This window comes from Planococcus citri, chromosome 2 (genome assembly GCF_950023065.1).
Source record: "Planococcus citri chromosome 2, ihPlaCitr1.1, whole genome shotgun sequence".
Taxonomy (NCBI): domain Eukaryota; kingdom Metazoa; phylum Arthropoda; class Insecta; order Hemiptera; family Pseudococcidae; genus Planococcus; species Planococcus citri.
The window spans coordinates 76,441,991-76,469,518 of NC_088678.1; the positions used below are offsets into that span (position 1 = coordinate 76,441,991).

Genomic DNA, 27,528 nt, shown 5'->3' on the forward strand with positions numbered 1-27,528 from the left:
AAGGATTATCATTCTTATTACAATATGAGAATATGCGGGTACGTGGACATGGTGTGTTTCGTACTGACGACGATTTCCAACACTTTTATCATCATAGTGTTCACAAGACAGACTATGGTATCACCTATGAACACAATCTTCATTCACATTGCCATCACCGAATCACTGGCTATCCTTAGCTTCTTACCTCGCTCATGGCAAGAATTTTATCGAGTGGAACGGTGTTCAATCCACATTCACCGAACATACGGTTGGGAGAATTTCGCTTATTATTCGTACCTAAGTGCATTTGCATTTCGCCATATGGTAGTTCGGCTTGTGGTGATGCTGGGAGTATGGCGATACATAGCAGTAGTACATCCACTGAAGAAGAGTCAGTGGTGCAATATGCGCATAACGCGAAAATTAATAATAGCAGCGTACATTTTTGGATTTGTAATCTCGATACCAATTTTCATATGCATAGCAATTCGACCGTCCATCATACTACTCGATGAAGAAGGGTGTTTAGCTTCGATATCAACCATTAGCAATAAAACCACCAACGTGACCATCTACGAATTCAAAGTCCCAGCTGAGAAGTATCCTATTATATACAGATTCTTCGCGATCTTTTACGGAATTTTAATAAAAAGTCTGCCTGGAATTGTCCTAACTGTGATCAGCTACAAGTGAGTAGAGATAAAAAGACATTTTCCTATTTTTAGATATTTCAACTTCCTACTTCGAGGTCATTCAATGTCAAATGGCCGAATTTTTTACAGTAGGAATCTGCGACAGACTGCACTGAAAGTGAAAGTATTTTAATAGGTAGCTCGATTGATGTGGAGTTTTTTTTTCAAGCATGCAAGCAAAAAATCACCAACCCAAAGTGCAAAAAGTTCGGTAATTTGACACGGAATGCATGACTACTTCATTTCAAGAAAATAATCGTTCATGAAACATTTTCGCTGTTGATTTAGGTTAATCATCGCCCTAATAGAAGCACGAAAACGTCGAGCAGTAATGGTTGTAAGCTCGAACCTAAATCTCATGGAAAAACAAACGGATCGTACGACGATAATTTTGGTTCTCATATTGGCATTATTTATAGCAGCAGAAATTCCTCACGGAATATGCGCCACAATAACGGGGATCGTGGGTCCAGAATTTTATTGGGATTACTACTATTACACAAGTGAGATAGCAAATTGCTTAACGCATATTTCCGAGAGCTTGAATTTTGTATTCTATTATGGGATGAGCAACCAATTCAGGAAAACTTTCAAAGCATTATTCAAACGAAATTACAAGACGAGTAGTTCGTCTCACGATGGATATCACATCAGCTCAATGGGCCAAAGAGGTATTACTCAGATAGAACATCTTGGAATTTAAACTTACTTACTTTGTACTATATCATATTCATAAAATACTTCAGCCAATTAGTTTTAATTGCACCATGATCGTGATAATTAGAGCTGGGATTTATGAGTTATGCAGAAATTATGATGAAAATATTTAATATTTTGTGCAATTTTTTCACCCAAAATATGCAAAAAATATGGAAAAATTTCAGTTTGAGTGACGTTTTCTTGAAAAGGATTTTTCAAGCTGAAAAACATGAAAACTGTCAATTCAAAATAGAATGAACCCAGCGATCAAAAAATAACTAGGCACATTTTACTTTTTAAAAAAAATAGACAAAACAAGTCATTTATGCATAATTTATAGATAAATTATTCTGGGAAAAAATTTTCTTGATGATATATTAGCAGTGCTGCGATGTTTTGAACAGAAAAGTCTTAAAAATCTCAATTTTTGCTAAATTTCTCATACGTGTGCAGAAATATGCAGGGTTTCCTCTAAAATAAGCTAAATTATGTAATTTGATCAGAAATATGCAAAATGCGAAATGATATTGGGGTTATTTGTTAGGAAATTTTATGATTCGATATTTCGTGGAGATCTTTTCAAACATGCAGTTTTTGTAATCCGTCGAAAAGTGTGCAAAACATAAAAATCCCAGCTCTAATAATAACACCAACTATCTTACCTATAAGTGAATTAACTTCCCCAATGAAACAAATGGACGCAATAATTGTACTCGTGTTTTGAATTTCATAAAAATATATTCGTTTCATACTTATTGTTTAAATTATCGAATGTATATGTATAGGTACCTTTCCAAATGATGATTTGAGATAAGAGAAATAATTTTTCATTTTACTGATTCATTACGACTTCCCACAAAAGCTAACGTGAAATGAAACCGCCATCGAATGATGAAGCTACAATATACCTTTACCTACCTACCTCTCAAACTGATTTTCAGCAATCGTATCTATGTACTTACTCGTCGTCGTCGTGGTTCCTTGTCCTTTACAGGACATTGGAAATCGCATTTTTGTGGTACCCTAACTGGGTGAGGCGAATGCCTATTGCCACTGCGATTATTCTGGGGAATCGACGTTGTTTCGAGCTTCCACTAGTAGTTTCCCGTTGCTTTCTAGTGACATCTACACAAGCACCTTGGAGCTAGCCGGGTAGTTTAGAGACCCTGAGCTCCTCAGTGTTGACCTCTATAGACGCTCGAACCAGTTTCAGCTTTTTGATTCTGCTAACAGATGGCGTGCATTATCTGTTAGCTCGGCTAAACTGGTTGTCCCCCGGTACTTGGCGTGTAATGTTGATAATTGCACGAAAGATTTTTTTAATTACACGCACAAGCTTGCCTCTGTAGCTGGGTTTGAACCGGGTACCTCGTTAACGGAGGTCCGCGGCTCTACCTAACTACGCCACCGAGGGACTATGTACTTACTAGAAATATAAATATCATCACCATTAATGTCCTCTGATAAAACGAATGATAAGGTCGATATCATATCCATGTAACTCAATCAAAATTATTGTTCTTGTTGTTGTTGTTTATTTGATTAATCAGATTTAAATACATACATAAATAGGTAACCTTCCAGATAGTAGGTATGGTATAAGGGCACATAAAATGTCCATTTATCGCAAATTTTCGCCAAATAACCACTCTTCACATCCGAATGTTTCTAACAATACCTAAAGATAATTTTTCGTTTTTACAGTCGCATTATTGGTTCGGGTGCGAAAATATGTATTTCGATTTATACTACCTAAGTATTGTTTGAAAATTTCATTTTATTCTTAGTTTTTCTGGAATTTAAAAATGTGTCAAAAATTCACTTTACAAAAGAGGCACCCCTTGAATTTGACAATAATTTTTAGCAACCAAATCTACAACCTCTTGTTGAGAAAGCCGTAGCTCATCCCACTACGCCACTGAGCGATACCCGATTCATTGTCAACTGAAATATTACTTCAATTGGAAGGTATTTCAAATAATCATTAGGTAGTTAGCTCATTTCATAACTGTTCCAACTTCCACAGGGTAAGGTGGGCCACAAACGGTGATACTTGAATAGCATTCTACCCTAAATACTAACTCAAGATTCGAATTCTACGACCTCGAAAACATATTATTCAACATATTACACAATAATGCTGGAAAAATTTGAAATTTTCTCTCTCGTCACGCCTCACCCCCCACTCCTACAGAAAAAATAACTCCGGATTCGAATTCTACGACCTCGAAAACATAGTATTTGACATATTACACAATAATGTGTGAAAATTTTGAAATTTTTTCTCGCCATGCCCCCCCTCCTCCTACAAAAAAAATTATTCGACATATTACACAATAATATGTGGAAATTTTGAAATTTTCTCCTCCTTGTGCCTCATTCCCTTCTCCTACAAAAAAAATAACTCCAGATTCGGATTCTACGACCTCGAAAACATATTATTCGACATATTGCACATCGATGAGGGTCGAATCCTAACATCACCAATTAATTTTATATATTATATTCCAACTTACCTCAAAGTGGGGTAAGTCAGAACACGTTACATTTTATTCCATTGTGCGAAAGCTACTGTGACAATCGCGCTCAAATTTTTACCATAGGTGAAGAACCCTTATGGAAACCTACATAACAAATTTGAGCTATATTGGTTCATTAGTATGAGAGTAACAGGTGATCAATGTTGAAATAGTGAAAAACCGTTCTGATATTAATTAAAAATAAAGAGTTACAAAAAATCGAAAATCTGCAAATAAGCTGAAAAAGAACCACCTAGTGTACCTACCTAATACAAAATAAAAAACACACACAGAAAAACATGAAAAAAGTGAAGAAGATATATTATAGAATGAAGATAAAAAATGAAACAAGTGACAAGTACGAAGATAAGAGTAAGGGTAAGGTAGCCTAATATGGACCGTTTTTTTGTTTTTGAATGTCAATTTCAATTCAATTTCAATTCTTTATTCAGTACGTTTATGCCTTTTGGCCTTGTACAAGTTATACTCGTACATAAATATACAGGTAGGTAATAGTAGGTGTAGACATAATAATGCTGTAATTGAGCTAAAAATTTGGTTGATAGCTCAAAATATACCTACACCTATCTAGTTTCATATTCCAAAGCCTCAACATTTTTGAGAAATTTCAAGTGTGTCAAAAATATCTATCATTTTCTGAAAAGTGTCAAAAATCAAAAATTGAATTTTGGGTTCCTAATTTTGGACTGTTTCAAAAAAAAAAAAAAAAAAAAAAAAAGGCTGAAATATCATAAAAATACGTTCAATTGCTGAAACACCATTAAAATATGTTTAATTAAGACAATAAGAGTAAATTCCAAGTGGGTCAAATTAATTTTTTCCTGAAAGTAGTCAAAATTTGAAGTCAATTTTGGGTCCCTAATATGGACTGTTTTAATGTGAAATTAACTAAACCCATAACAAATGTACACCAGTCCATATTAGGGAACTGTAACCCAGGTATGTCAGACGGCCATTTTGTTCCTGGGCGGTGATGCTTGAAAATCGCAATCGATCGTAATTGGCCTCATCGGTCGTTATTTTTTTTTGGTTTGCAATGCTTGAAAATCGTAATGAGCGTAAGGTATCGTAATGATTGTGGAATTTTGCGTCCAAAAATGAAAATTACACGGTTACTTACGAGTAAAAAATGTAAAAGTTTTCTAATCTAATTCGATCTTTGTCCATTTTCATTGGATTTTCAATTAATTTCATTTTCAATACGGGATCAGATGCAATTCAATTTGAATTTAAAATTTCTAATATACATTTTAAAAAACGTAGTACGAGATATAGATATGAAAAAATTTGCCACTCCAGTTTCATTTCAAGCAGCCAACAATTTCTCAAAAAAAAATTTATCATTATTATCAACTTTTCAAGCATAGCAGTTTCCCAATACGACAGTTTACGCCGTTTTCGTCAAAATTTTTATTACGACCGATCACACTGATAAAGCCGATTACGAATTTCAAGCATCACCGCCCTGGTTTGACGAACTTAGCATTGCAGTATATGGGAATTCGGCAAACTTTAACCGCGTATATCTTCAAAACCGTGCACTTTTACAACTTTTTCATAATAACATTTTTGAAAGAGAATTGAACGAGCTTTCCAATGGTATGCTACATGTATCAATTGAAATACATTTAATTGTTTTGAATTTCAGTCATTTTTCAGCACTTAATTTTTGAGTTAAAAATAGTTTGAAATTGTGTGAAATTCACAGCATGTGCTCTAATTCAATCATTACTTTCATTCTATACCAGAAATTCCGTCATAAAAACCTTGAATCGAAAAACAACAATTTTTTTTCGTGAGGAACAAAATGGGAGTCTGACATACCCGGGTTACAGTACCTTAGTCCATATTAGGCTACCCTATAACTTTGAACTTTGAAAAATCATAAGTAGTATATGTACCTTGAATAATTTCTAGATTGCCTTGATTGATTCAGAAAACTTCACCACTTCTTAATAATAATAGTAATAAAAATTATTATTTGGCTTTAGAGAGTTGATTTTGGTTTCATTTTGTTTTTCTGTGAAAAATACATTAGATTAAGTTTGTTCCCACCAAGTAGCGCTAATAACCACCGAGATCGGCTATCAGTCCATATTAGGAACCAGTCCATATTAGACTACCTTACCCTTATGAATGACTCTCTCTCATCTTAACAAAATTATTAATAATGTGAAACAAAATGTAGAATAAAAATTAATTTAAAATAAAATAATGACAAGTGAGTGAATAAATGAGTAAATAAATGAATGGAAAACAAAAAATGGACAACATTTATATCTAAAATAAATGAAATGAGATGAATAAAATGAAAAGTGAATGAAAAACATACAAAACATTGAACATTGCAATTAATATCAAAAACAAAGCCAAAAAAATTACACGAGTATCTTCACACTTTTCAAAGGGAAACAAAAACTCCATAATCTGTTTACTCTTGCTTGCATGCGTAGATCTGATCTTCGATCATGATCAAGTCTGATTGACTCAAATCTTATCCAGACGTTAGATGCAATTATTACATATGTTCATTGTTCCTACCCGGGAAAAAATGGATTAGATCTAATTATATATAAAATGGTTAGATCTAACTAGATATAGAAAATGTACCTATCTAGATAGATCTAACTATATATAATTTGATCTAATTATATCCAGTTAGGTCTATCTAGATAGAGACATTTTCTATATCTAGTTAGATCTAACCATGTTATTGGTCAATGTTCAGTTTTATTCATTTACATATAGAAGTGTTTTAGTCCAATTTGGATCCTCGCCCTTTAATATGTAGTTTGTCTCCAAAAAATGGGTAGATCGAATACTGATAATGAAAATTCTAATTTTCAACAGAAATGTTTTACTCGATCAAGTTTACTTAGATGGAACCATGAAAAGTTAATTTGGAAGTTTGAGCCTTGAACCCTATATAGGATTCTGCTCAAAACTTTATCTGCGAGTAGCCAAAACGACACACTTTTCTAGCATTTTAGATACAACTTGATCTTCATAGATCTAACCAGATATAATGAGATCCATTCAGATATAATTTTATCAAATTTGATCTGAACAGACATGTTGGCAAGAAATGCGTTTCAAACATTTTAGATCCAACTGGGTCTTCATTAGATCTAACCAGATATAATGAGATCAATTCAGATATAATTTGATCAAATCTGATCTGAATAGATATGTTTGTAAGAAATACTATTCAAACATTTTAGATCTGACTGGATCTTCATAGATCTGACCAGATATAATGAGATCAATTCAGATATAATTTGATCAAATCTGATCTGAATAGATATGTTTGTAAGAAATACGATTAAAGCTTTTTAGATCCAATTGGATCTTAATATATATGACCAGATATAATGGGACAAATTTATATCTAAGATGATCAACATTCAGATATAATTTTATCAAATCTGATCTATGTTGATCAATTTTTAGATCTAATTTGATCACATTAGATATGATCAGATACAATTAGATCTGTCCCATTTTTTCCCGGATAGTACCTATAGTAGGTATAAGAAGCTTCTGAAATCTTACCAATCAAAATTCATCATTTTCTGAGCCTAATTCACATCTCCTTGTACTCCTCGGTGCATCGGTAGGCTTTAATTGTTCAGGAATCGTACTCGTGTTATGATTGAACAGTGATTTAAAGATCAGTCTGAATTGTTGACTCGTGATGTAGTATCCCACAAACGTAATCGACGTATTTATATTAGTTATGAAATAGAATATCTTCATCAGCTTGCCGTAGCATCCGTTCTCTTGAATCGTGGACACCAAATACAGTATTCCTTTCGGAAATTCGGCCGTTAGAAATAATACCAATACAGTTAGTAATACTTTCACTGATCGATCTATTTGTTTCGTTTTACGGTTTCTTATGTTATTCTCGATTGTAGAGGGTGAAAGTGATTGTTCCTTATGGGTGTTTCTTGATGCTAAGATGACGATTAGCCTGAAAACATGCCAAGAAAATGTTTTATTGCACTTAGCAATTGAATGTTTTTCAAGTAATGTTGACTCGTGTTTTTTTATGCCAAGTACATACACTCGTATGTACATATGTAGGTAGGGTACCCAGTACCAATATTCTGAACTAGTGTGGATATTTTTCTACGTTCGTCGGTTTTGTTGTCCAAAATATCGTCTTAAATTGTATATGCGATGGCTTCTAGTATGCATTTTCTAGGGGCGCAGAAAATCAATTTTACGAGGGAGGAGGTCAATGGTAAAATAGCTATAATTTGCACGCATTTCTTTGCAATTGTGTTCAAACTCAAAATTTGTTTGGAAAAAACATGAAAAATAGTTTGACCCCGGGATAAAGGAGTTGGGAGTAGTGAACATCGTATTTAATCTCCTACGAGTTTTCGCGTCAGTTCACCATTGAACAGTAAAGCTCAAAATTTAAAATCTTCAACTTTGGCATGGTCTAAAAAGCCCAGGGGGGATAGAACCTGTGAGAGGGATATATGCCGCTTCTGTAAGGGATATTAGGGACAAGTTACCGCCCTGGTGGTGGTAACAAGGGAAAGCGTCGAATGCTGGACCTACGTGTCCGGTGCTCGGCGCCGCGGCCGTGATTCTTTATGTACTATTACGTAGTAAAGGGTCAGTTCAATCTGAGCTTATTTCGGGCACTTTGTATAAGTGAATGGTTAATTTGAGTTTATCTATTTCTTTTGTGTATTATTTTATACACTGTGTCAAACTGAGTTTATAATCTGAGTTTATTGTGTTTATTAATTGTGTTCTTTGTTTATGTGTAATTTCGCCGAAGAAGGCAATTTGTAATAACAGTTTCAATTTACATGTGTCGTCACGAATAAATATTCGATATACACCGCGTGTAATATATTATTGTGCGTAATATTATAATTACCATCAGCCGGGGGTAAGTCATCCTTAATTATATACAGGGAAGTCAGCTTATTATAATATTTCACAAACCTTCCCTGTTCTTTTGATCACTACGGCCCTGGCATTTTTCCTATTGTTTTTCTGCAGTCATCAACATGTTGAATTGATAATTTTTTATGTTGATTGGTCTACTGCAAAAAATCGAGGTGAGGGTGGAGGTATAGATACTTCAGCTTCCAAGAAATTGAAAAAATAGGGGTAAACTGCCCTAATATGGGATACTTCCTAATATGGGACACTCGAATTTCTCAGCTGTTTACTGGCGCACTCTCGCGCTGATTGCATGTATGTACTAGTAGGTATTAGTCAATAACCAGGCCGCACCTTTCAACCAGAGGTTTTCTGTGCATTGTTTTCATTTCATTGGTGATAACGTATTTTTGACATCGCCAAATATTTAAAGAGGTGTTTTTGGACGCGTATTACATCAGAACTAAGCAAGGTAATTTCACTTTATTTGCATAAATGTGTAGTGTAGATGTTATATTTTACAATTCAGGCGTGTCCGGTGACTTTATTTCGTAATTTATGGATTTATGGGAAATGAAAAAAAAAACTCTGATTTCCAAATATGGGACACTTTGCTTTGCCTAATATGGGATATAGTCTCATATTAGGGTTGAAATTTTTTTTAAAAATTCATTCTTAAAAATCGCGCACCATTATCGGCAGTTGAACAACCAAGTAAAACAGCAGCCACATTAAATACTAGTAGCCCCCCCCCCCGTGATTTGTGTGCCCAATGTGCCAAAAACTGAATGAAAAAGGCATAGTTATTGAGCAATGACGTTTCCTTGTTTATTTGTAACTAAAATACAGTTTTCCGAATTGTATTTCGCTTTTTTTTGAATTTTTTAAAAAAAAAAAACATAGTGTCCCGTATTAGGACCACTTTTTTTTTGTTGTTAAAATTCCAATTTTTTTTGATTTAAAAGAAATCATATAATTTTTTATTTTTTTTAAAAATCAACACACGGGGGGGTTGTAGATTGGAGTATAGAGGACGTTTTAGTGGAAACAGAATTAAAAAATATGCAATAGGTTCAGAGTAATACAGGTTTTACAAAAAGTATCCCATATTAGGGCAGTTTACCTTAGGTACTTACCTAATTGAAAATATTTTAAAAATATGTGGCTGTCAGAAGCGTGAAGAGAAGATATATGTGTGAGTGGGGAGAGGGAGAGGAGTGAGAGACTGAAATTTTTTTCAACTTTTTCGGCCAAATTTTCCCAACTTTTATACCCTGGACGCCCTTTCCAGTATTTTTCATGTTGATTAGCCAGATGTGGTTCAATATATATATATTTTTGTGGGGTGGGGGGCAGAGTTTGAAACAAAAATGTTACCTACCTGAATAGTTTTAAACGAACAAAAACCATGTTTTTGTGCTTGACAAAAAAAAATAAATAAAAATTCGAATTGTTCTACTAGAGCGGGCAAATAGCGGTTTTAAAAAGGGGAATATTGGCACATCAATTTTTTCTTCGGGAATGTGTTCGGATGGACCCTCTGAACAATCAGAAAAAAGCCGACTCTCCTACCCCTGGAGGAAAATTTTTTAGGGGGCTAAAACCGGTTCCGATTCACGTTTTTTGCGGTTTACTCCGTCAATATGTATTAGGTTTTTGAGAAAAATTACCATAACGAAAAATGTTCCCCCTCAAATTCTCGATAATTTGATACAACGGTCGATATCCATCTCTCAATGGGGGTGTCTAAAAAAAGGGGTGGAAAGAGTAGGTGTTTCAAAAAAGGTCAGTCCAATAAATTAATCAAAATTACCACTTAATATCATTCGTTTTCGCTCAAACTTTTTTTACAAAGTCTACTCACCCAACTACTAATCAAAGGACCAGATGGGCTTTGGGGGGTCGATCCCAAAAAATAAGTCCACATTCGTACTCAGCGACTCTGAAAACATACAATTAGATATGTCACTCGACTTTTCACAATTTTTCAAAATTTTGGCTTTTTTGGGGCAGTTGGGAGCTATGCGGTGTTGGGCCCAAAAAATAAAGTCATATTCGTGCTCAACGACTTCGAAAACGTACCGTGGATTTGAGGGGTTGATAAACCCGAAAAATAAGTTCATTTTCGTACTCGGCGACCTCGTAAACATACCATTCGATGTATCACTCGACTTTTCACGATTTTTCAAATTGTTGACCCCCTTTTTGGGGTACAGAGGGGCTTTCAGGGGTTGTATGCAGAAAATAAGTTCATATTCGTATTCATGCGACCTCGAAAACATACTATTTGACATATCACACGTACAGATTTGTTTTTAAAATATATGATTCAGTATAGCGTGTTACTTGAACCATCAAGCAACCCTCACGAGCTCCCGGGGAGGATTGAAGACAAACCAATGGTAGTTTGATTAGTAGTTGGGTGAGTAGACTTTGTAAAAAAAAAGTTTGAGCGAAAACTAACGATATTAAGTGGTAATTTTGATTAATTTATTGGACTGATTTTTTTTTGAAACACCTACTCTTTCCATCCCTTTTTTAGACACCCCCCTTGAGAAATGGGTATCGAGCGTAGTATCAAATTATCGAGAATTTGAAGGGGAACATCAATTCAGCCTTTGTGACTTTTCATACTCCCCCCCCTTTCCGAGGGCCAACACCGTATTACAAACTAGGATGGCGTATTGCCTTCCCTATAGCTGGCTCCCACAAAAAAATTCAATCATATCGTTAGAGTGCTACTAAAATGTTTATTTTTTTATTTTGGCATAACCCAAGTCTGAAATGGAATTACCCAATGAATTCACGGTCATTTTCTCGAATCCGAGCTACCAAGTGCACATTTCCTGAATGGGATGTTTCCCGAATCCTTTGTGTCTCAAAATCCCGAAAAATTTCTCTTTCAACAAATGAGTGTCAACACTTTCTTTTCTTTTGTTCAAAAAACTAGTTAATTTTACAATTGACTTCCCCCTCCTCTACCACTAGTAGGTATGTTTCCCAAATATCTTCAATATATTCTCAAAAAATTGAAAAAATGACTTATGGCATGTCATTAATTGTTTTGTTTCCGAGGATGCTGAGTTCGAATATGCACTCATTCATTTCAAGGTTGTGAGCTCTCTCCTCTCAATGCCCTTCCAGCTCTATAATATTTTGAAAAATGTGCGAAAAAATGGGAAACAGGTAAATGCAACATCTGCGATCCGTGTGTAATTTTTCACTCATTTTAAAGAATTAAAAAAATGGAAAATCAAAATAACTCGCCATCCTATTTGCTTTGCAGCTATTTTTTTTTTTTTTTTTTTTCACCATGAACCATCGTCGTCGATATATGATGTCCAAGGGTGGACAAGCCGCCTGGATTCGCTTGTGATACCCGAGGGATGATATTTTTACTTGTTTAAGAGGTACTTTATTCCCTTTGAGGAGGTGCTGGGGGCCATGGATGGGGTCCAATCAAAAATCTGACGTCATATTCGTATTCAGCGTCACAGAAAACATACTATTTCATATGTCGCACAAACAAAACACTTTTACAAACTTTTATCCCCTTTATTGGGGAGGTGCTGGGGGCCGTGGATGGGGTCCAATAAAAAATCTGACGTCATATTCGTATTCAGCGTCACCAAAAACCTACAATTTGATATATCACATGCCCCAGATTTCCTTTCGAAAGTTTCGCCCAAAATAAGGGGTGGGGGAAAATTCACCTCCAAGGTCTGACACGCAGATCGCGGCTACTTGTCCACCATAAGTCGTCATATATTGATGGTAGATCGTGGCCAAAAAATTAGCTGCTGAAGCGAACAGGGTGCCGAATGATTTCAATTTTTATACTTTTTTCAGCATATTTTTGCGTATTTCTGTGATTTTTTGATATTCAAATTCCCGTGGTTTCTCCCCCTGTCAACTTCAGCAGCTAAAATTTTGGCTCATAACATATTTTTTGATGCTCTATCCGCCTGTGAAAAAATTTTTTCGATCCGCGTGTCAGACCTTGGGTAGCTCCCTCGTTAGTCTACCGATTTTAGCCCCCTAAAACATTTTCTCCAGGGGGGTAGGAGCGTCGGCTTTTTCCTGGTAGTTCAGAGGGTCCATTCAAACACATTCCCGAAGGAAAAATTCATGTGCAATTTTTTTCCTTTTCGCTTCTCAGTCCAGTAAAATTAGCATAAAAATAAATCGAGGTGGCAAGCTGATTTTTGGTATACTGGTCCATTTTGATGTCCTGAAAACGAATCCGATGAGTCCCTTGGGGGAAAGCACACCCGGGACAGCAGGGGACTCATCGGATTCGTTTTCAGGACATCAAAATGTACCAGTATACCAAAAATCAGCTTGCCAGCTCGATTTTCACTATTCGATGCTAATTTTACTGGACTATCTGCTTTTTTACATCATTTTCCCGCTCTATATTGCGAGTTTAGTGCTGAAATTCAAAATCCAAAATTCATAAACAACATCCGGATGTTGTTTATGAATTTTGGATTTGGTATCTTCAAACCCATCTACAAGTCGCTACGAAGCTGCGAAGCCTTTTTTTGGAAATCTTCCTCCCCTAAGCAAGGGTATAAAAATATAAATAGATGTAGGTAGGTATACTTATCTAATGGTCGAATGAAAATGCCTAAAATCAACCAAAAATGAACGATACTCACGTTGAAACATTTCATAGTTCCTTCGTACAATTCAATCGGTTTTTGTCAGTGTTGAAAAAAAAAACGTTTTTTTTTTTAAAAAGACAAAACAAACGGTTTTTTTTTGTTTAAAACGTTTTTTTCGTTTTAAACTGCTGGATTATCATGTGTTTTAAACGTGTTTTAAACATGTTTAAAATGTGTTTTAAAAACGTTTTTAACACAAATTCATTTGTTTTGGATTCTTTTTTTCAAATATACAATATCTAGTCATCAACTTTCAAGATGCGATGTCATAAAATAGCTGTAAGGCTCAATAAATATTTAAAAACTGAAATCAAAACACAAAATTCGCCTGTAAAAAAAGTATAAGAGAAAGAATGAAAATCTAAAAATTCAGTTCCTTATTCAATTTCACTACTTTTTCAACCGGAAATTGAAAAAAAACGTGTTTTTTTTTAGGAAATTGTAGTTGAAAAAAAAACTTGTTTAAAACAAAAAAAAAAACATTTTAAACAGAATTCTGTTTTAAACACTATCTGTTTTTTTCTCGGCGTTTAAAACAGTGTTTTAAGCGTTTTAAACATACGGTGCTGTTTTAAACTGACAACACTGGTTTTTGTCTATTCTCATACATACCTACCTAGTTACCTACCTACCTACCTACCAACGTACACCTCTAACTATGAAAACGTTTTCAACAAGTAAGTATCCACTCTAGTTCACATGGTTGGTAATTTTTTTTTGTTTTTACTACGCGTACTTACTTCAAACTAAACATTGTTAGCACAATTGAAGGCAGCAATGCGCCTACCATTCCAATCACCAGAAGTGTTATATGGTATAAAATCGAATTTTTAGGGCGATTAACTTTGTAATTCGGCACTTGAGTTGTCTGTTCAATACTGCGCGAAAAATACATCATCATACCCAGCAAAATGCTAATTATGTAACCAATAATCATCACGCGGTGCGTAGTTCTCATATTGCACCACTGACGTTCTTTCAACGGATATGCTATAGCTATGTATCTCCATATGGCCAACTGCACTGTGAGTAATATGGACGCGAAGTGTAACATGGTTGAAAGACTACTGCCCCATAAGTATACCGCTGCCTCTATGTAAGTATTGTAAGTCCATTCTTTAGGTTGATTGCTCATGACCCATGAAAATGGAATCGTTGCTAATAGCGCTGTTAAATCTGCGAATGCCAGATGAGTGAATATTAGGTTCACTGGTGAGATGACGTTTTCCCTGGTGAATACCAATATGTTGAGCAGATTTAAAATCACTCCAATCACACATATTAGAATATCAACACTGCCGTTTATATTGTTCTTGTAAAAGTACTGTATTTCCTGCATTAATATCTCGCAATATTGTGGTTTTTCTGTTGACATTTTCAATTACTGATGCTTGGGAGAGATGTTGCCTTGTAACACGTGCACTTAGTTTTCAAAAACAAATTTTTCTCAAACGCAATACAACACATTAAAATTTGTTAAATTATACCCTCGAGATGAACGATATTTTTCAATATTTCCTCATAGAGTACACGTATTCGCGATTACCTACATATTACGCGATTCGATCATACTCCAGAAACGTTACACTGAAAAAAACATACTATTACATAATATTATACTGTATGGACTTTGCGATTGAATTCCATCACTTGTCACTATCTACATTTGTAGGTAATGGAGCTGTGACGCGCAGTTTATGCGCGTCAAAACAGATTTTATCACGGTGACTGATTTCCGATATCATGTGGGTTGCTGCGAATAATCTGTTGGGAGTCAACTTGTTGCAGAACGATTGTTACTCATTCGAATGTTACACATTTGGAAAATATGTTCCATTTATCATCTAATCTATCCAGTTATCTTCATGCCAGATTTTAAATTGAAAAAAGTTTTTTTTATTAATGTTTCTATGAGCGATGAAAAAATTTGGGGGTTCTCCAGGTTCCCGTGCTGGGGAAACAAATTGCTTTGAAGACTGTTATAGGATACCCTGCCCAATTGACCAAATCACAAAAAAGTTAAGCTTTCAATGGAAAATCATTGGTGAAAAAACGCTTTTTTCGGGGAAACAAGTTTTGAATCAAACATTCTGAATTCATCCAAAACATATACTAATAGGAGACATGAGTCTGACATGGTGCAATATGCCTTCACCGCTTAGGTAGTTATTCTATTAATAACGCATAACGTAAACGGTATGGTAACGTGAGAAATTGTAGGGTGTGATAGAGGATGTACCCTGCGAGGGCACAGGTTGTCGCTAGAGGTAGTCTCTAGGTAGTAGCTCGGATCATCAAGAGGAGCCAATCCCCCAGGACAGATGAGAAGGCGAAGACAACACCAGAGGTATTCTGTGCATCCATGTCGTGAGTGGTGGTAACATGTTGCTGTTCGCTGGACTCAGAATCGATAAACATGGCTAAAGCAGAATTCTCCAGTTGGTCAAACGACGGGGAGGAGTGGCAAGTCGAAGGCCAATCCTCTACATAAATACATAATATTACAAACAAGAATGCATAAGAGCTGCAGAACACCAACAACTCACTTGTTCCAGCCCTAGGGAAGCGCAAGAGCTTCAGAGTGAGTAGGCGAATACCAGCGCATAAAAACTGGCAAATTCGGCTAAGAGAGTAAACCCCAACAGAAAATCATGGTGGAAGGCAATGGAAAACCAACACCATTAAAATTCCCTAGAACTATATGGACATCAATTTAGCAACGGACCTAAGTCTCCTCATCCGCTAAGGAAGCCAGATAGGGTGCTAAGAATATGCAGAGTTAAAACAAGGTGGAACAACATCAATGTCGCAACCTGGAATGTAAGAACTCTGTATAAAATTGGACAACTTGCTAATGTGTAATTAAAGAAGCCAGAAGATTGAAAATTGACGTTTTAGGAATAAGTGAGACCCAATGGACTGGAAATGGTAGAAACTGGGTAGATAAAGACTATGAAATGATCTATGCTGGGAAAGACACACATGAACAAGGTGTGGGTATATTAATACATACCAGAATCAGCGATAAAATCAGTGCCATAATTCCAAAATCAGAGAGGATAATATTTGTGAGATTGGAGGTCAAGCCAAAACCAATTGTGATAATTCAAGTGTATGCACCAGAAATCAACAACTTTTACAACGACCTAGAAGAAGTGATGTGTTGCTTAAAAAACAACGATGTTGTGTTTTTGATGGGAGACTTCAATGCCAAAGTTGGGAAGGATCATGGCAGCCAAGTTGCAGGGAGATACGCACTTGGAGAGCAGAATGAAAGAGGTGAAATGCTCGTAGAGTTCGCAGAAAGACACTATCTAATAATATGCAATACCTGGTTCAAACAACATGCAAGAAGATTATACATATGGGTCCGTCCTGGAGATCGAGCCAGAAACCAGATAGACTACATATTTGTACAAGGAAGATTCAAGAACACAATGAAGAACTGCCACACATATCCTGGTGCTGACTGCAACTCTGACCATAAACTATTAGCTGCAAAATGCCAGCTAGTCTTGAAGAGCCGGAAGAGGAGCAAATAAGGATACCAACAACTTGACTTTGCAAAAATCAAATCAAAAGAAGTGCAAAAGAAATTCTGAGAAGAACTGAGGAGGTGGATAGCAAAATGCAATAACTCCAAAATTATGAAAATTGAGTTAGATATCTATCCTTATGTAAAATTTAACGGGTAATCCATTCCCGGTGCCAGATTTTGTCCATTAGTTGAATATCATAGCGTAATTGAGGAAAACAAGTCTGATTTTAGAGCTAAATGCATTAAAAAATCAGTTTTTGTTTGCAAAACGCAATAACTCCACTACTTTTTATACATTTCAGTTGCGCAGATGTGGTAAAACTGTTTTTTTTTTCATCGGGTAGGTAGTGACGAAACTCGTTGGGTAGGAGTTACTAAAAAAATGGTGCTTTCGTTGCCACTCTCTGAATGCCATATCACACACAGGAACTGTTTGAATTTCACATTCCAGTTTTTTATTTGTTTTTTATCGAAAATTCTCGATTAAACATAGTTTTTTTAAATAATTTTTCAATTTTTTCAAATAAAAATACGTTTTTTTTTGCAGAAAAACACAAAAAAAAAATTTGCGTTCAAAACACAATAACTTTTTTTTCTTTTCCTCACTGTGCTTATACCCAGGCGACCAAAATTTTGAAATTGAGTGGAAATTTTATTTGAGGCACCCTCCCCTTTCATTTGATACCAATTTTGGAACTCGACCCCCACCCTTCCCCTCCTGACAATTTTTCCTAATTTCCCCCCCAAAAAAAAAACAAAAATGGGGGCTGCAAAATTTTGGTCAAAATTCGCCGACTTTATTGGCAACCAACCAATACAATTGCACAAATTGGGAACTCTTGCCAGTTTACGGGTCCATAAAACATCTTTCAAAGATGAAACCAAAATTCATTTCGCCTTTCCAAAAATGGGCTGGCAAATTTGAAACATGATATGAACCTCTGGAGACATTTTGCGGAATAATTATTTACTTTAGAGGCTGCTAAGTCACAATCAATGTTTTCTTGGTGTTTTGACAAAAATGCAGGAATTCCTCAGTAATTTCAGCAAAAAATACAACTATTTGAAAATTTTATCAAAAAACAGCTTTCTGACAATTTTGGCAAAAAATCATATATTTTGAAGATTTTTGGACAATTTTGGCAAAAATGCAGACCTTTTGACAGTTTTGCAAAAAAAAAAAATACGTCTTTCGCTAAATTTTGGCGAAATTATGACTTCTCGAAACTTCTGACAAACAACGATAACTGTTTTGGTAATTTTCAGAATTTTTCCACGATTGGTCAAAATAGAGAATTTTTGACAATTTTACAAACAAAGAGAGCTTTGAATGTAGTGGTTTTCTCAATTTAATGTGTTTGTAATTTTTGATATTTTTCGTGAATAAAAGTGTTCGTGCTGTGAAAGGTGTAATTAATTTGAAAATAGAGCTTTGGTGAATTCCAGCAAAAATGGGACTTCTTGAAGATCTTGGCCAAAAAGAGGAACTAAGTATTTTAACAATTGTTTGGACCTTTTGAGAATTTCGGAAAAATAAAGGCTTTTTGACAATCTTAGCAGGAATGTGGCCTTTTCGACAATTTCTGCAAATACCTATAAGAACTTTTGCACATTTTTACAAAAAAAAAAAAACCTAGGTATGCAAACATCTGTTAATTTTGTGAGAAATGGGATTTCATCGCGATCCTGATAGAAAACAGGAACTGTTTTGACAATTTTTGGACTTTTTGACACAGTTTTAGCAAAAATAAGGATTTACCTATAGAAAATTTTACAAAAAAATAAATGAATAAATCTTTCTGTCAATTTTTGCATAAATGGAACTTCCGACAAAAAAGTGGAACCTTCTTAGGCGATTTTTCAGACTGTTCGACAATTCTGGAAAAATAAGGATTTCCTGACAAATTTTACAAAAAAAAAAAAAAAAGGACTTTTGTGTCAAATCGGGCTTCTTGACAACTCTAAGAAAAATTTGGACCTTTTCAGGTCACTTTCAGCAAAAATGGGACTTGCTGACAATTTTAACAAAAAAACGGAACCTTCTTCGACATTTTTTCGAATTTTTTTACCATTTTGGCAGAAAAAGGACTTCAAGGCAGTTTTTCCACTCAAAATGGGGATATCTGGGAATTTTGGCCGACAGTCAAGTCTGAGAACAGTAATACATTTTTTTGGAAATTTTGGTATGAAAATGAAACCATTGGCAATTTTGGAATGAACAGGACCTTTCTCAACAATTTCGAAAGGAAAGAAGAACAAGGTAGGTAGTTTCACATGTATATATGGCTCAGCAATTATACATGGAATTATTACCTATTAATTTCGAGAAAATAATTTTCCATGAAATATTTTTGTTTTTGACTTAGGTTAATTTGTGCCCTAATCAAAGCACGAAAACGTCGGGCTGTGAAAGTTGCCACCTTGAATCGAAAACACATAGAAAAACAAACGGATCGTACGACAATAATTTTTTGTTACTCATATTGGCATTATTCATAGCAACAGGAATTCCTCACGGAATATGCGCCACAATAAGCGGAATCTTGGGTCCAGTATTTCATTGGGGGTATTACTATTAGGTACATAATGGAGATAGCAAATTGTTTTACGCATATTTCCACGAGTTTTAATTTCGTGTTCTATCATACGATGAGCAATCAGTTCAGGAAAACTTTCAAAGCACTATTCAAAGCAAATGGCAATAGAACGTCAAACGATGGACATCTGATCAGTCCAGTCAATAAAAAGGGTATCAATGGAATAGAACGTCTTGGAATTTAAACATAGGTACAGATATCATATTCATAAAGTATTGTAACAATCGGTTTCAATTGTTTTAATTTCCATAAAAATTATTACCTACCTATATTCGCTTCATTTTGTTTAAATTATGGAATACCTTTTCAAATAGGTAACTAATGTTTTGAGATAAGAGAAATAAATTATCATTTCAATGATTCATCACATACTACATATAACTACGCAAAAGAGTTGGAGGAAGTGAGGACAGATGAGATGATGTAGTCTATCTATATAATATGTATTTTATAATCAGTATCATCGGTAACCGATTTGTTACCATTAACATGATCACAGAATTTTGATAAATTGATTGAAAATAGGGTAATGATAGAACGTAGAATAAACAAAATTTTTTCAGTTTGTAATGCAAAATTATTCATGAAACATTGCTAGTGTTTGGACTGAAACTGACGGGAAGAAGGTGTGACATGAAAACTGTTACTCTTTTCTTCAGAAAAAAAATACCCCAAGTTCCTAATCTCATCAGGAAAAAAGGGAAGTTCAAAAATGAGGAGGCCAGGTAAGGTTGTCGTGGCGTAAATCTGTACTTCAATCAGCCGGAATGTGCTCTAATTGTGTACCTTATTTTTTAAAAATCCAGGAAAAGCTAATACTTCGCTCAACCCATCAAACTCAGCACATTGTCAACGTAGTAATCACCAAAAAAAAAATCACTCGTAAGCGAATTATGCAAAAATATGCGCTTCTCAAGGTGAAAATAAGTAATTAAAAACACTAAAATGCATTAGAAACGACGTAAACCACCCGTATCACACGTAGGTACGAGAAATAGGTAAGCCAAGTAGCTCACACAACATCTCTTAAATCTCATCTAAAACCGAAAATCTAAAAGATCAAAGATCTCATCAAGAATATGCAAATTCACGAAAAAAAATCTGCCTTCCATTAATCAGCTTATAAATCCAACATCACAACAAACGATACCTATACTCGTAAAACACGTAAAAAAATCTCCATACGAATTGTACGTATTATTGGCGGGCAACATTATTACCACGAAGAAGAAAAACGTGCAACGTTACGTAATCGTAAAGTAAGTATAGCTAACCTAACGATCAACTTAAAAATACCTGGAGGCGATCAAATATTTATTTTCGTAGTAGATTTTACACGTTTATACGTATATGCTACCTACGTATTGGTCTAGGAAGGTATACCTTCATCGCATTTTTAGTTAATAGTCTCGAGGAAGATGTCATATGTGTGGTATTGCGGAATGTCGAAATTCGAGTGTGTTATCGTGTATACAATATATGTACCTACTTACACTTGGTGTAATTATTAATTAATTAGGTATTGATAATGTGTATAGCGATAGAGCTGTTATCGATATTGCGATATCTAACTACGTATTCCTAGAATAATGTAAATGTAAAATCTCTATTTTTTGAAAAGTGATTCGCGTTTTCGTTCTATCGAAAGTATGTCGGAAATTTAGATTCATCATAATAGTTAAAAAGTGTTCAGTATTATATTTTCGATATCATCACAGTGTTGGCAATGAAGTCATCGAAATAGATCTCTCATTTTCATCAATATGAGCGGAAAACGAGAGATAAATGTCAGTTATATTTCAAATCATTTAAAATGTGCTATGTATCAAGAATCCTGGCAGCAGATTCGAAACTTTCATTGTTGTTTCAATAAAGGTAAGCTACTTCATAATACATAATGTATTTGTTCGTATTTATGTACCGGATGTTCAAGATCTTTAAAGTATCGTGTATAAGTTTAAAACGTATTCATCCAAAATCAATAAGTTCAAATCCAAGTAGGTTTAAAATTCTGTCAGAGTGTTTCAGATTTGGGTGAGGGGGGAGAGAATGAATCGCACAAAATTCACATTTTTGGTTCTTCATACCAACCAGATTATAACATATCAAACTCAATTCCATCCCTTTAGGTACCTCGAAATTGTAGAAAGCAATAGAAATTACCCCCCCCCCCCAATCAAAGAATTTTCCTAGCCAAAAACTTGAAATGAACCGAAAGGACAATTGGGGTGCAAGAAACATAGAGTGAGAGGGGAAGAGGGTCGAAATTTTTTCAAAATCAGAAAGATCAGTACTTGGATAAAAATTCTACGTTAATGATTTTTCAATGTTTTTTTTCCTCTAAATTATTGAAGAGAATCGTAACCTTCAAGTCCCAAATGTAAGTTACACATTTATTTCTAAAATACAAAATTGAACAAATAAAAGTGTTTGATCAAATTTTATATGTACCCACAATTGAACAGAGAAACATGAAACTAAACTAGGTAAACGTTTTCATACAAAATGTGATCAAAATTTTTAAACGAGAGAAGGTATTTGGAATTTTATTTAATCATACCCTCTGATCACAGAAAATTTACATCAATTTGAACCTCTTCATTTATAAAATTGATGAAATGAGTGAGACTTGAAGGGATTAATTTGATTTATTATATTTATTATTACCTAATATGTTTATCTGATGATTAGTTTGTAAATTTCAATTTGATGTAAAATGACCTTTTTCGATAAAGTGGTTTTTTTTCCTAATGATTAGACCTTCATCAATTTCTCAATCTGTTTGAATTTGATGCAAAATTATCCAATTTCGATATGGTGTGTTTTTATGTGATTAGACTGATCAAACAGTATTTGTGGAAATTTCCAAAAATTTTGGAACACACATGCAAGCCCAACCCACAGCCTTAGGCTCCTGAAGTTGAAATTATTCGCTGAAATTCACTCTTGAAGATGATATTCAATTTTTAAGCTAACAAAATTAACCTGGTTACGACAAAGTAATTACTGATATTACAAATTTTGAGTAATTTTCGCACCCCCCCCCCTCCGCCCATTTTTTAAACTCGGAAATGTGATATCTGAGCTGTCTTCAGTAGTTCCTAAATTTTTAAATTAATTTTCAAAAACTTTCCTAGGAATATCCTTCCTCCATTCGTTCGTTTCTTTCAAATACGCTCCTTCAAAGTCCAAATTACTCCCTCTCGAGTTTCTTTCCCACAGTTTTTGGCTACTAAGATTGAAATTATTCTTCGAAGTTCACTTCTTGAAAATATCCAATTTTTGAGCTAAGAAAATTGACTAATGTTTCAAATTTTTGAGGCACTTTCCAACCCCCTCCCTCCCATCATCTTTCTTTCTCCAAAGAACTATGATTTTTCAGCTTTCCTATTTAGTAATTTTCGGCAAATATTATAAACACTTTTTCGAGGCATATTCCCCCCTCCTCGTACTTTTCTTCAAATATCTTGGTCAAAAATCGATTAATCGAATATCAAAATCGATTTCGTTATGTGCGATTTTCGATCTCACGTGATCGAACTTACCTGAAATGAAAAAAATGATCTCAACTTCAAAATTTGACTTCCGATTCAAAAATCGATTAATAATCGAATTCTAATACTCGATTCATTTGCGATTTTTGATTTCACGTAATCGATCAGGTCCGAAATGAGAAAATAAATTGTTCTCGTAAATTTTTTTGACGAATCTTCTACTGACAGGATAATAACAAAACGTACAAAAATTACAGGAATATTGATTTTTAAAATTTTTAGTGCATTCAGTAACTCTTCCCCTACCCCGACCCATTCTTTTCAAGACTCCCAATTCCCATACTCGAACGTAACATTGAAGCATGTATTTGAGAGTGGATCGTACAAAATCTAGAGGATTTTGATCAAATTTAGTGGAGGCCTTCATTTTGAGTTGAAGGTCACTTGGAAAAAATTTTAGCACCGAAGGTGTTTTGGAAAAAAGATCTGAGTGCTCAAAAAGGGGGATTTTTTTTTTTGGTAATTATTGGCAATTTCCAAAAACCAAAAAATTTGTCAAGTTTTCGACTAATTTTTTTCAGTTTTTTGAAAATTTGCAATTATGACCCAAAAACTGGCACCAGTCCGGGTGTCTAACAACGAAGAAATGCATAACTTTTACATTACCTGTTTGCATTACTATATCAACATTTTTATTCAGCTTAACACCCCCCCCCCCCACAACCACAAAACACTTGAGGAGTTTTTCGAAATTCTGAAATATTAAACGAAGTTTGAAACATTGCTCATGCAGAGCGAAGGCGAATTTTTTTTAGGAATTTATACAGTGTTGCCTTCTTTTGAGGTACAAAATGAACAATTTTTTTTAAAATTCCAACAAACGATTCATTTTGAAGTTTATAAAGAATTTCAAGTGATTTTGAGAAAAAATGCATCACTTTTCAGGCAAAATGCATTACTTTACATTACTTACATTACCGAGAATTTCAATGCATTATGTTTACATTATGTACTTAGACTTACATTACCTGTTAGACACCCTGAGATCCAGTGCAAGCTAAAATACTTTCCCACTTTCAGAAATTGAGTTTTTTCAACATTTTGGCTTGATTAGGTAATACGAAATATTCGAGATGAAAAAATTTTCAAAACACGATGAATTTACCTAAAATTGAGTAATTTCAAATTTTCAACCGCACAGCAAGACCATAAACAAGGGGTCTTAGATTTTGAAGAAAATAGCTTAAATTGACCCAGAATTTATAGATAATAATTTTTTTTTCAGAACGAGCCATTTTTCCCAAAACTGATAAAAAGAAAAATTTTATCAGATGCTTAAAATTTGAATGAAAAATTAATTAAAAAATTCTGATAGACTTTCAATTTAAAATCAAGGCCTTCGCTGCATTTTGTCAAAATTCATCAATATTTTTTTCATCAACTATCCTAATGAATTTACTTCAATTTTTTTAGTCGAAAAAAATTCTTACGTACTGCTTTCAAAAGGTTTGAAGCAACAGATCCTTCCTTCAACCCAAAATACACCACCACAATGGACCTGAAATAATTCTCGATGTTAGCTTGCAAAAATATTCACGTTTTAGGATCAAAACATTAAACGAGACAAGAAATTTATGCATGAAAAAATTTGCTTTTATCTCCTTTTTGATGATACGTCACCTTCGAACATTGATGAGACATTTTTCAATTTCAAAGCAATCACAAAGATCTATAACGAGACGAAGCCAAAATCTCTCAAAAATTTTTACGAATTCGAGAAATAAGTAACCCAACAATATATACGTATTTTCGATGTCAGAAGTCGATTTTGCTAGTCCTTGACCTTTTAAAAATTTTAAACAGTGATTTTCTAATCATTTTAGAAAAGAAAATCATTAAACCGAGCGAAACGAAGGCAAAAGCTCTCGAATATTTATAATTCAAAAAACTATTCGAGATCATTGTTGATGTGAAAAGTTCATTTTTTTCAATTCTGACGTTTTTTAATTTGCAACAATAATTTTTCAGAAATTGAAATTCTGGAGTAGAAAAAAAATTGACGAGAGTAAAACGAGTCAGAAGCTTCGCAAAATGTGGGATATTTGAGAAAAAAATTACGTTATTTTCATGAGAAAACTTTTTTTTTTTGCAATCTTCGATATTTTTGAAAGTCAAGACAAAAGTCTAATTTTTACAGTAGGCGTACCTACCAAAAGGGAAAAAACGATCATGTCCGAGTGAAGCGAGGCCAAAAGATTTGGAGAATCGATAAGTTATGTTGTAAAAGAGGAAGGGCTCCCGACGTGTCATTCAAAGTTGAAAATTGTATTTTCCAAATTGTTTATTACTTTTCAGCCAAAACTGCCAAAACGCATTATTTTTTCACGACTTTCACTGCCTTTGAGATACCATGTAAAGTGACGCAGGTACCTGTTAGAAACCATAAACTTAAAACTTTCAAAGCAAAGCTATTTGCCAACTCAATGCACGAGGAAAAATTCGTCAACAGTTTCCTGAAAGTGTTTCATTTCTCGTAATCATTCAAAATTGATAGTGACATCCGTTATTATGATTGTTTGCTTTCACATTCATATCACATCATTCCATAAACTACTAAATAAGGAACTTAGGTATTATTCAGGATCAGATAATAGGTAGCAAACTATTATTCAGCCAACACCGGTGATTCATGGGAAAAAAAATGAACAGGATGATAAATAGAAATGGAATTCCAAGCTTTAAAACTCAAAATATAGCGAAATAAAAGCTTCAATATATCAAACATTCGATAGCTCAAACTCAAAATTCATACAAACAGAACCAGTCATTAATCAAGATTTTTGCTCCATAAATTTTCTAAAATTTTAATCACACGAACATTCTGCTTTGTTTGCATTTCAGACTCGCCATAAAGGCCACACGAAAGCTGGTATGAATCAATCAGAGCTATTCTGCGGCACAGCATGGAACGAAACGCAATTTTTCATTACAAAATACCTATACGGTTCGGTGATCTTGGTACTGGAGTCGATTGGAACACCTTTCAGCATCTTGACTGTGATAATATTCGCTAAGAACGTATTCTCGTCATCAAATATCCTATTCATAAGCTTAGCCATATCCGATTTGATGGTACTACTCTTGGGAATCCCTCAGCTATGGTTCAGAATCTCGCATAATCACATTCATTACAAGCTAGATCGAGGATCGTATACTGATTTCGAGAAGGTCGCAGATCACTGGTTGGCTACTGGTCAAAAGATATTCTACAATATATCTTTATATCAGACGATGATATTGGCCATATGGCGATACATAGCCATTACTCTTCCTTTGAAGGAACGAATATTTTGCAATGTTAGGATGACGTTGGCTGGAGTACTGACTGTTTATACGTTATGCTTTTCTTACTTCGTGCCAGATTTATTACATGTTCCTCCGACAACTGAAGCTGACAACGATAAATTTGAAGCACAACATTCGAATTTATTTTACGATCTGTTCTACATAATTGTACTGAAACTGATACCGTGCACCATTGTCACCATTTGTACTGTGAGGTGAGCAACAATGGCCTAATAAATTGCCAAAAATATTTAGATAATTTTCGATTAAAAAATGGAATAATTTATTTGAATTGAAACTGATTTGCAGATTTATTCGAGTTCTACGAGAATCGAAAGCCAGACGCAAAGAAATGATACCAAACTTCAACAAGGAACTGGAAGAGAAAGAGATACAAATGAATCGAACCACAAAAATGGTGCTCGGAATAACGATTTTTTTCTTAACTAATAATACTGGTTTGACCACTGGTAGGATTTTGATATTGATTTTTGGTCAGAAATTCAAAAAAGATTGTTTTCCGGCAATCTTATGCATTAATAATCTCCTAGTGTTAATTTATACTGTAATTCCTTTCGTTGTATATTACGTTACTAGTCAACAATTTCGTGACAATTTCAAGGCGTTGATGCCTTGTAAAAGATGTGTTTTGTTTCAAGATAAGAACAATACCGTTGATTTGACTGAGTTTTTAGATATAGAAATGAGTAAGGATACCTCGGTGTCGAGTTGTGTGGGAAAAAAATGATGAAGGATACTACTGATATTATTTTTTTCAAAATTCATTGGATCTCGTGTATATAGAATTTTGTGTTATCAAATAAAAAATGTTAAATATGTTGAATGAAATTATTTGCTCATTTGTGATTTTCAAAGTATGCCTAGGTACTTACCTAATGCACTTTGAGGGCTGAAAATATCAAAAGATTATGGTGATTTACTCACTTAAAATTTACAATTTTTTCCTCCTGAAAAATGATGTTCTTAACAATATTGTTTTTAAAAAGAAGGGTTCCAATTTTTGAAGTTTTTCCTCAATGAAAATTTTTAAGGGTATAAAGCTCAA

General features: G+C 34.4%; 2 protein-coding genes across 2 annotated transcripts; both read left to right on the forward strand.

Annotated features, from left to right (window-relative positions):
- Window positions 1–387: 387 nt before the first annotated feature.
- On the forward strand, window positions 388–1,360 carry LOC135834187 (uncharacterized). Its single transcript, XM_065348026.1, has 3 exons — window positions 388–671; window positions 963–1,177; window positions 1,257–1,360. The coding sequence occupies exons 1-3, from the start codon at window positions 388–390 to the stop codon at window positions 1,358–1,360; spliced, it is 603 nt and encodes a 200-aa protein (XP_065204098.1).
- Window positions 1,361–21,002: 19,642 nt separating this feature from the next.
- LOC135837787 (sex peptide receptor-like) lies at window positions 21,003–27,311 on the forward strand. The gene is made up of 3 exons (XM_065353175.1): window positions 21,003–21,498; window positions 26,019–26,677; window positions 26,772–27,311. The coding sequence occupies exons 2-3, from the start codon at window positions 26,049–26,051 to the stop codon at window positions 27,208–27,210; spliced, it is 1,068 nt and encodes a 355-aa protein (XP_065209247.1). The 5' UTR covers window positions 21,003–21,498; window positions 26,019–26,048; the 3' UTR covers window positions 27,211–27,311.
- Window positions 27,312–27,528: the final 217 nt, after the last annotated feature.